Consider the following 13,617-nt stretch of genomic DNA (forward strand, 5'->3'; position numbering starts at 1 on the left):
TTTGTATAGTAGCTGGGTTCAAATGTCACATACCCGTCATTTATTGGCAGTTTTGTTAAAACACGTATGCATACATCTACAGACGTTTCAATTAAAGACTATGTGACTCTAGGGGGCGGTTGTTCATGTTTGAACCCATCATGCACATCCTAAACACAAACAAAACAAAACAAAACAAAACACCCCTCCCCTCCAAAAAGAAAAGAAGTTCGCCAGTGAACCTATTATTATGCATTACTCATTAGATATGCAGTACTCGTAAAATATAACTAATACAAGCATGGGCGCATAGGCGATTATCGGATGTAGGAAGACACGATCATTGGTACACGGCAGAACGGGGGGATGGGGCGTAGAGTCCTATACAGAGTGCGAGTAGAAAAAAAATACCCTTTTATTGGCCACAGTTCTATTATGTACTTTTAGAGTAACTCTTTCTGCTTCTTTTGGTGACATTTTCACTGGATCGGTTTTCATGCATGACTCAGTGCACATGAGACAATTTAAGGGGTCGGGTGAAATCTGACTTGCGCCAACTGGTCAGGGCTGGGTAAGAATGAGACAATTTAAAAGAACACAACCATTGTCTTGGTTCTGGTCATGGAATGCATAATCAGTTCAGATTTGTGTATCTTGATTGTAAGAGTTTCAGTTTAGGCAGGGTTCAAAATTAGCAGTAGTCCGCTAGCCAAATGCTAGTCAAATTAGTTGCGGGCTAGTCAACTATTTCTTAAGTAGCCTGGCTGGCGAGTCAAAAAATTAGTGGGACACGGCAAAGATGAAAAAGGCAGGAATAAATAAATCATTAAATTCAGAAAGCAAACCTGTGTCAATTGGTGTATAATTCATCAACTGTTCAAAAGGGTTGCATTATTAGATTTCTTTAGTAACAACACTGACAAGATTGCCTCAGAATAGATCAGAAATCACTTGGAAATGGGTAAAAACGAATTTTACTGATACTACCTATTTTCGTTAACCTGTTCCAAGGTCGCCCGTATGGATCACGTCTGTTTTCACATCACATACTCGCGTGAGAACGAAAATGATTACGACTCGAAGGTTTACCTGCATAGGACTGCCACGTCGAATGCCATGGGCGTCGCCGGGATTTTTTTCTAGAGGGAGGCAAAGCACATTTCCCCCCCCCCCAAAAAAAAAAATATATATATATCTGCACTGGCCAGCATATTCTCAATTTATCATTTTTTTGAGGGTGGGCAGAGGGCATTTGCCCACCACTTTTTAGATGATAAAAAGTAGTAATTAAGTAGAAAAGTCTGCCAGGAGCAAATGTGGCCCATTGGGCAGCGCCGGCATTTATCTCCGGTTTCAGAGAATATTTCTGTTCCCCCTCGGATGCTAGTCAATCGCAGGTTACTCCCCAGCTAATGTTGGTACCCATTTACACGCCTGTGTGGAGAGAGGCAAGTGGGGGTGAAGTGGCTTGCCCAATGACACAACATATGGCCAGCAGCTGAATTCGAACTCCTGACCCTCTGATCATGAGTCACAAATGTACCCTAACCACACTACCGCACCAAAAAGGAGTTTGCTCACTGCTCGCTATATTGGAAGTTGGTTGCTGCCTCAACAAATAATATAAAAGACATAGTCTAACTTTTGAAGCGCATTTCTGGCGCTGCACATAATATGGCTACCCGAAAATTAAAACGACCTACTTCAATTTGGAGATTGACGGAGCCTCTAAAGTCCTTGGAGTTAACGAAACACATGCCTGTCATCTAAAAATACACGTTTTATGGCTGTTTTGTCTTTGCGCAGACGAAATGAAATGATTTTCGGAATTATCGAAAGAATGGTTCGTGGCCAGACTGTACGATTTTTTTGCATAAAGCAACAAAATATGCTCATTTTCTTTAAAAAGAAAATGCATTTTGTGGCTTTTTGGTCTTTGCAGGGCATAGTAAAAGTTTGCTCTATGCCAACGAAAGAATAGTTCGTGGCCATATTGTAAGGACTCTCCTGCATTAAAGTATGACACGAACTGGTGAGGTGATTACAATAAGTTTTGGCCAAAACAAAAATTGAAAAAGGACTGGCATATCAATATAAAATCCTGGTAAGTAGAGATCGACGGAGCCTCTAAAGGCCTTGGAGTTAATGTAACATACGCTTATCATCTAAAAATACACTTTTTATTGCTGTTTTGTCTTTGCACAGACGTCATAAAATTACGTTTTGAATTATTGAAAGAATGGTTCGTGGTTAGACTGTACGAATCATTAATTTTCTGCATAAGCGATATAATATGCTAATTTTCTAAAAAAAAAAAAAAAAAAAATTGCAGGGCATAATAAAAGTTTGCTCTTTTATTTTTCGTCCCATTTCAATATTCTATAAAATTAGGCAGCATGCTGAACGTCAGTGGGGATTGCAATCGCCTCTCTAAATCTGATACTGTAGAAGGAGGCTTGTTGGAAATGAGAGGGTGAAATTATTGTCAATTTGTCCTTGATGAAAACAGTTGTTCATCCTCGTTTCTACTCATCAATAATAACTTATTTTTTTTAAAGCCAGCCATTCAGTCAAAGTATGAGAAGCAGAAAAAAAGCTGCCTATTATAGGTCTCCTAGGCCAAAAAAAAAGTCTCCGGTTTCTGGTATGGAGCTTGCCCCAAAAGTGGTGCGGCGACGCGTTTTTTTTTTTTTTTTACCTGTTTTTTTTTTTGGGGGGGGGGGCTTCAAATGTCGGCTGATGACTGCAAATGGTGCCCGACTAAACTTAGTGCAAATATATGGGAGTCCAGAGAGGCCACATAAAGCTTATTCTCGATCATAACCCCATCTAAAAACACGTTAAAATTGTGCAGCAGCAGGATTCCAGTCAAAACCAGTGAGTTTGGCGGTTTTGAGACATCATCTTTTATTGAAAAAAAACCTTTTTCATTTTGCCGACGCGCATGGCTACGGCGACGCGCGTGCATACCAGAAACCGGAGACTTTTTTTTTTTTGGCCTCATCTATTTTTTTTTTTTTTTTTTTGGTTCACATTATGACTACTCAAAAACAGAAACAGTGTCGGTAGACTTCAATTTCGAGTCTGACGGAGCCTCTGAGCCCCTGGAGTTTATGTAGCATATGCTTATCATCTAAAACTACATGTTTTTATTATGGCTTTCTTGTTTTTGCAGGGCATAATAAAAATTTGCTCTGAGCCAACGAAAGAATGGTTCGTGGCTACACTGCACGAACTGTTGAAATGTCTCCGTTTCGGTATGAGAGCAAAACTGGTGACTGAGGTACCATTGCAAATAGAGTACATCTAAGTACATATTGTTATTTCACCCACAACCGTGTACACATGTCCAAACTCATGTTAAGGGTCTGTTTATTTTACGGAATGAGACAACTTTTCCGGAAATTTTGCTGCAGGAAAACGGAACGCTACAACAAAATTTCCGGAAAAGTTGTTTCACTAATTCCGTAAAATAAACAGACCCTTAACATGAGTTTGGACATGTGTACACGGTTGTGGGTGAAATAACAATATGTACTTAGATGTACTATATTATGTGTAGTTGTTTGGGCCGATGTGGTTGATTGTTATCACGCTAATTAGCATAAATAATATTTGCATTTACGAAAAGTCCGTATAATTACCTGAAAATACGGAATATTTCACTTTACGGAGTCCGTACATTTACGGGCATTTTTAACAGTGCGCAGTTATGGTGAAAAAAAGGGAGAGGTGTATGGACTAAAATAATTCTTGTTATTTCGCACTGGGGTTGTGAGTGCGTGTGCCCTTGGGCAAAGCACTTAATTTGTCACTCATTACTTCTTCCCACCCAGGTACAAATGGACACATGCGAGGGCAGATATTGTTATTGATTTTAGCTGCCTTGCGCCGAAGTGGCTGCATCGAGCTGTATACTCCCCCAGGAACAAGGGCGGATCCAAAACACAATTTTAGGCCCCCCCCCCCCCGGTTGGCCCCCTCCCCCCCCCCCCAGATCCGCCCTTGGCCGGAGAGCTGATCTTATATTTATAATGTCTCATTTGCCCAATGATCAGGGGTAATGATAATGAAAAGCGCTTTGATCTTAGTTAAAAGCGCTATGTAAGTACCCATTATTATTGTTCATTACAAATACTTAAAAATTCACCAAATCAATTCGTCTCCAATTTTAAAAATCAATGTTTTTCCTCTGTGAAGTATAGGCCAGTGTTTTCCTTTCATGGATTGCGGTAAAATGTTAAACCATCCGTAAACGCACACATTTGGAGATAGAATTTGATATGCCCTTTCAAAATGAAGCTTGGAGCCATGGGCGTCGCCAAGATTTTTTCTAAATGGAGTCAAAGCACAATTTTTCCCCCAAAAAATTCAAGTACTTTTCTAGCATATTCTCAAGTGATTATTTTTTCGAGGGTGGGCAGGGACATGTACCCACCACCTCCATGAAATTAACAGCAATGTCAATGTTTTTCTTTCTTGTTCCCCCCCCCCCCCTCCCTTGCGTCGCCAGGATTTTTTTGTAGCGGGGGCAAAGCAAATTGTTGCTCCAACATCTTTTTACACTCACTCTCCAGCATATCCTCAATTGACGCCTATTTTGTTAAATGTGTATTAAATAATAGCAAATATGACTTCACACTTCTTTTTCTTTTCTTTTTTTCTTTCTCCTTCCCCCTTTTTGAGAGGGGCTTTTCCGGGGGGGGGCCTCAAAGCGCCCCCCCCCCCTTCGCTTCGCACATGTCGAATGCAACACCAATAAAAACTGGAAACGTTGATGCTCACTTTGAATGAGATTAGTGCGGAATTTTAAATTAGAATTTTAAAGGGAATATACATCATTTGCTTTTGCTGTAATTTTCAGAAATGGATGGAATTGTGGGGTTGGAAATATATATCAAATATAGTTACACTGACTTTTTTGAGGTTTTGGGTTAAAAAATGCTATAAAAACCAAAAAAAAAAATCATTTTCCTGTATTCTGGTTCCCTGACTCCATTTAAGAAAAAACAGAGCAGTTTACATATTTCGGGGAATTGTAAGGTCAGGGAACCAGTCTAGTTGGCTTGTACCCGTTCATAGGTGTGTAATCGATTGCAAACAAGTGTGATGGTCAATTGGGGCCAGTATTTGAAACAAAAGCCAGTTTTTTCCAACGCCGGTCGGCCGACCAGCGTTGGAAATTGATACAAAAATACCACTTTTCTTGAAAAGGACAGTATACCAGGTGCCGTGATTTTACAGGATGCTTAACACTGTCATTCACTAACAGTCCAGCAAGGTATTTCAAAATGATTTGGTATAGTTTTATTTTCTGATGTTTGCAAATGTTGTATTTTCCCTTTAGACATTGCGTGGTAAATAAAATAATGTATGACCTATGGCCCCGTACCCCTTTTGTAACTACCGCACTAATCTCATGTAAAGTGAGCAAATGGGCTTGCTTTCAATTTCCATTGTTGTTGCATTCGATTTCAATTTCCATTGATGTTGCATTGTTGTTGCATTCTTAAGTCTTTATTACGAATGACAAAAGTTACCGTAAAGAGGAACCAGTTGATTGCCCAAGTGTTATTGATCACGCCCCCTTCGTTTCAGCGAGGAATGTGATTGAACAGGACGACCGTCATGATAAACACGATTTTTAAAATTATACTGTTACGATCTTATCGAGACAACATGCAGTATCATTTTTCATATTAATAATATGAGCAAATTGGAAAGGAAATTAGTATTTTCGAGAAGGCGTGGACGAATGATCGCGAAAACACGTACTGCACGTTGTGAATAATAGCACCAAGTACACGATAAAAATCCATTACTAGCCAATGGTGGTATCGAATTAGGATACAGGAAGAGTTTCCTATCCAGGGCTTACTATTGGAAACGAAGTTGGAAATAAAGTAAGCACTGGGGACGAGGTTGGTAAGATCGCTAATACCCCTAACCAAGTTGCCTCTGTCCTGTCCGTATTTTGAGCACAGTCGGACGTCACGGTATATACCAGTATATTTTTTGGGGTGTCAGAGAGACAGAAGGGGGAGGGGGATTGCATTATTTTGGAGCAATTTCTATGCACAATATTTTTGACAGAGCAAGGGGGAGGGGGGTGTGACCCCCCGAACACCCTGGATCCGCGCCTGGGCGACTCTTGACTTGTACAGTGCTAGTGTGAATTCGATAGTAAATATGCCGGCGCAACGTCAGATCATACGTCGTGTCAAAAAAAGGTCTTTCTTATGATTCCAATAACTATGTTGTTTACAAATAGAACTTAACAAAAAAATCAAACATTTCTATGAGCTTTCAAATGAGACATCCCACGAAAAAAATCGGCCCAAATCAATTCAAGCAATCAATTTCAACTTTCAAATTAGGTTCAGGACGCTCCTTATTCGTTAATTCTGAATATTGCGCGCAATTTAAGAAGTGAAGCGCGCCATTTAAAACCACTTTTAAAACTGTGTAAAGGCCTGCAAAAGCAAATTGCACAGAAATACAAGCTCAGGTTCCTGTGCACGGCTTCCACCCTTATTGTTTACGAACCCTCAAGTGTATGGTCCACAATATGCTCAAGAACTGAAGAATTTGAGGGCATGCAAATCGTGATTTGCCTGGCGTATGCAATTTCGGACCGCTTTGCTGGTCTGCACCCTTTAAGCGCGACAAATGCAATCCGAATGAAAATCAATATGTATGTTTCGTCTGAAAAACACTACATTGTTACGATCATATTATTTTTATCATTGGACTGTTTCTCATGATATTCAATACATCTCTGTTACACATCCTGGAGATTAATTGCACGAAATTTCAGTTGAATACATCTTGTATTTCTTGAGTTATTGATCGGATCGGAAACTGAGTTGTTATTTTTGTTCAATGTGCAGCTTCCGGAGGGCGCGCCGCATAAATAATGGTCTCGATAATTATCCACCACCAAACTCGTTTGGGGGCAACAACTCCAGAAATACAAGATGTTTTAAATTGAATTTTCGTCTAGTGATTTGTCATTATGTTTAACATTACGAGATTTAATTTCATAAGAAACCGTCAAACAATGAAGCAATATTGACCATAACAATACAGGGTTTTAAGCACGACAAATTACAATCCGAATGAAAATCAATGTGCATTTTTCGCCTGTAAAACACTACATTGTTACGATCATATTATTTTTATCGTTGGCCTGTGTCTCGTGATATTCAATACACTCCTGGAAATCGATTGCACGAAATTTCAGTTAAATACATTTTGTGTTTCTTGAGTCTTTGATCGGAAACTGAGTTGTTATTTTTGTTCAATAGTGCAGTATCCGCACCAATATACTTTCAATAGAGGGGGCGCGCCACATAAATAGTGGTCTCGATAATTTTCCACCACCAAACTCGTTTGGGGGACAACAACTCCAGAAATATAATATGTTTTAAATTGAATTTTCGTGTAGTGATTTGTCATTATGTTTAACATCACGAAATTTAATTTCATAAGAAACCGTCAAACAATGAAGCATTATTGACCGTAACAATATTGTATTTTAAGTGCGACAAATGCAATCCGAATGAAAATCAATGTGTATTTTTCGCGCGTAAAACACTACATGTTACGATCATATTATTTTTTATTGTTTGACTGTATCTCATGATATTCAATACACCTCTGTTACACATCCTGGAAATTAATTGCACGAAATATCAATTTAATACATCTTGTGTTTCTTGAGTTATTGATCGGAAACTGAGTTGTTTGTTTTTTTGTTCAATAGTGCAGCATCCGGAGGGCGCATTGCATAAAATAGTGGTCTCGATAATTATCCACCACCAAACTCGTTTGGGGGACAACAACTCCAGAAATACAAGATGTTTTAAATTGATTTTTTGTGTAGTGATTTGTCATTATGTTTAACATTACGAGATTTAATTTCATAAGAAACCGTCAAACAATGAAGCAATATTGACCGTAACAATACAGTGTTTTAAGCGCGAAAAATGCAATCCCAATGAAAATCAATGTGTATTTTTCGCCTGTAAATCACTACATTGTTACGATCATATTATTTTTATCGTTGGACTGTGTCTCATGATATTCAATACACCTCTGTTACACGTCCTGGAAATTGATTGCACAAAATTTCAGTTGAATACATTTTGTGTTTCCTGAGTTATTGATCGGAAACGTAGTTGTTATTTTTGTTCAATAGTGCAGCATCCACACCATTATTCTTTCAATAGAGGGCGCGTCACAGAAATAGTGGTCTCGATAATTATCCACCACCAAACTCGTTTGGGGGCAACAACTCCAGAACTACAAAATGTTTTAAATTGAATTTTCGTGTAGTGATTTGTCATTATGTTTTACATTACGAAATTTAATTTCATAAGAAACCGTCAAACAATGAAGCAATATTGACCGTAACAATACAGTGTTTTAAGCGCGACAAATGCAATCCGAATGAAAATCAATGTGTATTTTTCGCCTGTAAAACACTACATTGTTACGATCATATTATTTTTATCTTTGGACTGTGTCTCATGATATTCAATACACCTCTGTTACACGTCCTGGAAATTAATTGCACGAAATTTCTTTTGAATACATCTTGTTTTTCTTGAGTTATTGATCGGAAACGTAGTTGTTATTTTTGTGCAATAGTGCAGCATCCACACCATTATGCTTTCAATAGAGGGCGCGTCACAGAAATAGTGGTCTCGAAAATTATCCACCACCAAACTCGTTTGGGAGGCAACAACTCCAGAATTACAAGATGTTTTAAATTTGAATTTCCGTCTAGTGATTTGTCATTATGTTTAACATTACGAGATTTAATTTCATAAGAAACCGTCAAACAATGAAGCAATATTGACCGTAACAATACAGTGTTTTAAGCGCGACAAATGCAATCCGAATGAAAATCAATGTGTATTTTTCGCCTGTAAAACCCTACATTGTTACGATCATATTATTTTTATCGTTGGACTGTTTCTCATGATATTCAATACACCTCTGTTATACATCCTGGAAATTGATTGCACGAAATTTTAGTTGAATACATCTTGTGTTTCTTGAGTTATTCATCGGAAACTGAGTTGTTATTTTTGTTCAATAATGCACTGAGCATCCGCACCAATATTTTTTTCAATTGAGGGCGCGCCACATAAATAGTGGTCTGGACCTATGGTCTGGACCATCTTGGGCACGTTTTGGCGATGTGACCGTAAACATGTTTCTGGTTCGCGGCCGTTTTTGCGCTTCGGTTACACTGAAATGACGTCATATTGTTTCGACCAAAATTACCGGTCGGTTCACTTAGGGTGCACACCGCTGAATTGTCCTAAATCCATCCGCCGAGCTCATGAATAAAAGTTATACCCTCAAAATATTCTGTATTGTAGAGAGTTTTGAGAGCCATAAAATTGGGGAATTGAAGAGATATGGTAATGAACCTCTGGCCTGGACTTAATGCTTCCAATTCTGAGCATTTTGGATGCTATTGGGCTCGAAAGTGGCGCTATTTTGCCATGTTGTGGACGGAGGGATCGTTTTTCAAGATGGCTACTTTTTCGCTTTGGGGAAAATAGGGGTCGTCTTCTTTGGGTGAGAATATCTCGAAAAGTCAATGGTCAACCCACCAAAAATTGAAAAGAAAACGAAAGATGACATGTTGATCATCATTTTTCTGTGCAGCTTGAATACCTGTGAGAGTTCTGAGTATTCTTTAAAAAAAATTGAAGTATGGGCATTTAGCACTAGGGTTTATGGGAATTTATTTGCAAGGTTGCATCCTTATGTTTCAAGATGGCGGAAAGCGACGTTACTTTTTACCATAAATGGGGTTTAAATAGTGGGTTTTTACCTTCAATTGGTACGAAAGTTGATACAGAATATCAGGCCTACTCCTTTTTAGAACTTTAGGGAAAGGCTATAAAAAAAAAACTCCCACTTTTGCTTTGAATGTTATTGTTAAAATCATGTTCGGTCGCCGCGTGATTTTGGGGGGGGGGGGGGGTTGTGTGCAGTCACGTAGGCAGTAACATGACGTCATGAACAATTTTCCGGTCAGTCGTTTTCGCGTTGCACAGGAAACATGCTTGAGGTCACGGCTGTGACGTCAGAAACATGTTCCAGTTCTGAAGGGTGGCCAAAACGCGGTCCTACTAAAGTGCGTCAACAAGCGTCAACAAGCGTCAACAAGCCTCAACGGTCGTCAGCGAGCGTCAACAAATTTTGTATAGGCTTTTGAACATTAAAAATAGCTTTATATGGTAGAAAAAGCGATAAAGAACATCTTCTGCGTATCAATTAATTAAAAAGTTAAAATTATTTTAAAACTTGGTTTTTTGAACGCGAAATGTTCGACGAATTTGTCGATAAAAACTGCGCAATCAAGTCGTAGCCTTGTTGCCATTCTGTGATTGGACAATAATTAACGACGTTGCAGTACATGAACACAAGTACGACGTACGGTACCATGTACACGTACGGGCGCCGCATGCGGTACATGTTCATCGTACAAAACCAGATTCTCAGGTTTTTGACACATTTCGTTCACATAGTGGTACATCAGAAAGGGGGAAAGGAAAAACTTTATCATTTCACAAAACCCTACTGTGTATATATCTCGATTTTCAAATGAACATTGCAAGCTATCTGCAATGATTCGTTGGACATTAATTTTGTGCATAAACTTTTGGAATGGAAGAATTACTTCTCTCTTAAAAAAAACCCCTCATATTATTCATCTATACTCTTGCTTTCTTTAATTAATAGCGCCCTCAAGAGAGCACTACCCGCATGGCCGGCACTGGTAAGCACGCTTTGTACAATATGTCAATGGATGATAGGGAACCGGTTGAAATTTCCGTGATTGTGTTGCACAACTGGTTTAGTAATACATGTGTAATAGTAGTTACGTGATTTAAGTCGAATCGAGAATTTGTCCATTTTTGAGTCATCATAAATATGGGAAAGAAGAAAAATCAAAGCGTTTTGGGTAAGAGCATAATAAAGGATCGATTCAAGGCTACCAATCAGCGCAGAGATGCAGATAATAGTTGGGTGAGTTGTGGCGAAAATGGACACCTAACTAGGCCTACTTGTGGCCTATTTACTGGACTGCCTCCGTAAACATAGGCCACACATCCACATGTACAAAAACGTGTCGATTTTGCCAAATTTTGATTTTCACATTTAGGCTTACTTTGAAGTTTTTTTTTGCTTAAGAAGCATTCTCACCCCCTATATAGGCTAAATCACATAGTGCTGCCTTTTTCAGATGTCCATTTTTCGTGAAATTTCCAGATACATTTGCACACGTTTGTGTATCAAAATTTCAACATGAAATATCACAAAAATTAGACATCTGAAAAAGGCAGCACTTTCTGATTAGCCTATATAGAGGGTGAGAATGCTTCTAAAGCAAAAAAAACCTACAAAGTAAGCCTAAATGTGAAAATCAAAATTTGGCAAAGTCGACACGTTTTTGTACATGTGGATGTGTGGCCTATGTTTACGGAGGCAGTCCAGTAAATAGGCCACATTTATGGGGCTAACTCTGGAATAGCCCTGTTGTGCCCCTTCTTGAAAATCACGCATTCTTAAGAATGTGCATGCACATTCTTAAGAATGTGCAACTGGATCCTTGCGCAATCTTCGCAATAAATAACTCTTCCAGATTGAGCGCACATTCTTAAGAATGCGCGACAAGATAACGGTCTTGTCGATGCCGAGCATGCACCGGCTGCGCTTGGCAAGTCTAGCTGCATCCTCGTTCACTGATTCTCAATAATTATACTGTTGTAATGCAAGGCGCTGAAAAGTACATGTAGAGTGGATATGATAAGTATAGGCGCGCGTATTGATATGGGGGGGGGGGGGGACCTGGAAAAAAAAGAGACATAATAATACTAGTGGAAAGAATTCTGATTTTTGGGATAATAAAAGCGGGGGGGGGGGGGGGGGGGGGGGGGGGGGGGGGCGGAAGAATGAAGAATGTGAAGAATGAGAATGAATACTGCGACATCCCATAGTGCTAATGCTATTTCCCATTTAAATTGCCACCAATGTATTGTTCTTCACACCCCACCATTACGTCGCAGAGCTGGATTCTATCTAGTCAAAAGAGCAATTTTGGCAGCTTCTGGACATCGTTTTTTTTTCGTGGCATGCATATGATACATACAGGGACTTGTAACTTGTCTAGCCTAAACTAAACAAAGCACTTCCCAGACTAGTTCCCAGTCCTCCGTTATTACAAAACTTCCCAGGTGGGCAGAAAAAAGCAATAATAACAGGTTTAATTTGATTCAAATTATCGTAGTTATACGAGTACAGAAGCATAGAACATTTTCTTTCCTCTTAATATAAATTGTTTCCCTTTTAACCGCTATACATTTCATTTAACATAATTATGTCGTGCAATGTTTGTTAAGATTGGGCAAAATTCATAAATTGTGCACGTGATATTCCCACCCAATCTTAAGAATGAGCGCTCATTCTTAAGAACGCGTGCTCGTTCTTAAGAATGGGCGCTCATTCTTAAGAATGCACGCACATTCTTAAGATTGCGTGATTTTCAAGAATGGGCACAACAGCCCCACTAGTGTGGCCGCGGTTAGCCCGACTGCGTCTGGCCGTACAGTACTATCGCAAGCTCTGTAGTAGCCCCATAATGTGGCCAGTTTACTGGACTGCCTCCGTAAACATAGGCCACACGTCCACCATCTTGGAATCTGACTCGCCGAAATTTTGAAAGTGATTTCCACATTGCGACTTCAAACCCAGTTCATTTATGCTTTAAAAATACACTTACCCTCTTAATAACAAAATTAGAACCTGCTGCCAGTGTCAGTTGCCCAGCTGCTGCGTAATTTACGACATTTTCTGGACCATTCTTGGCAACTTGATCCAACCGTGGAGCTATCTCCATGGTCCAACTGAACAATGCCCTCGCGCAGATCGTTCACCTGTCAATCACGCGTGCAGGACACACGCCGCAGGCCCAGTGGTAGTCCGGTTCCCAGACCAAAAGATTCTGACTATTCCTGATCCTAGGAATAGTCAGAATCTTTTGGTCTGGGAACCGGACTACCACTGGGCCTGCGGCGTGTGTCCTGCACGCGTGATTGACAGGTGAACGATCTGCGCGAGGGCATTGTTCAGTTGGACCATGGAGATAGCTCCACAGTTGGATCAAGTTGCCAAGAATGGTCCAGAAAATGTCGTAAATTACGCAGCAGCTGGGCAACTGACACTGGCAGCAGGTTCTAATTTTGTTATTAAGAGGGTAAGTGTATTTTTAAAGCATAAATGAACTGGGTTTGAAGTCGCAATGTGGAAATCACTTTCAAAATTTCGGCGAGTCAGATTCCAAGATGGTGGACGTGTGGCCTATGTTTACGGAGGCAGTCCAGTAAACTGGCCACATTATGGGGCTAGCTCTGTAGTTGCGATAGTACTGTACGGCCAGACGCAGTCGGGCTAGGCCGCGGTATGCTGCGCTGAACCTCTGGCCACACACCGTGGTACGCGCACTACTGAGGACGTTTTCATAAAAATTACAGGCATTTTCTTACAGTCATATGGTTGTATTCTATGATGTCTCATCTATCACTTCTGGGTAGACCCGTGCACGTGGCTTGT

The 13,617-nt window shown here is 39.9% G+C and overlaps 1 protein-coding gene across 1 annotated transcript in view; it reads left to right on the forward strand.

The window, feature by feature from the left end:
* The first annotated feature begins 10,814 nt into the window (after nt 1-10,814).
* LOC119721456 (large subunit GTPase 1 homolog) overlaps nt 10,815-13,617 on the forward strand; it is a 29,744-nt gene continuing 26,941 nt past the window's right edge. The window contains exon 1 of the mRNA XM_038191537.1: nt 10,815-11,034. Within this exon, the coding sequence (XP_038047465.1) occupies nt 10,939-11,034 (96 nt within the window). The 5' untranslated portion in view covers nt 10,815-10,938. The remainder of the gene's footprint in view (nt 11,035-13,617) is intronic.

Source organism: Patiria miniata, unplaced genomic scaffold (genome assembly GCF_015706575.1).
Source record: "Patiria miniata isolate m_02_andy unplaced genomic scaffold, ASM1570657v1 HiC_scaffold_13, whole genome shotgun sequence".
Lineage (NCBI taxonomy): Eukaryota > Metazoa > Echinodermata > Asteroidea > Valvatida > Asterinidae > Patiria > Patiria miniata.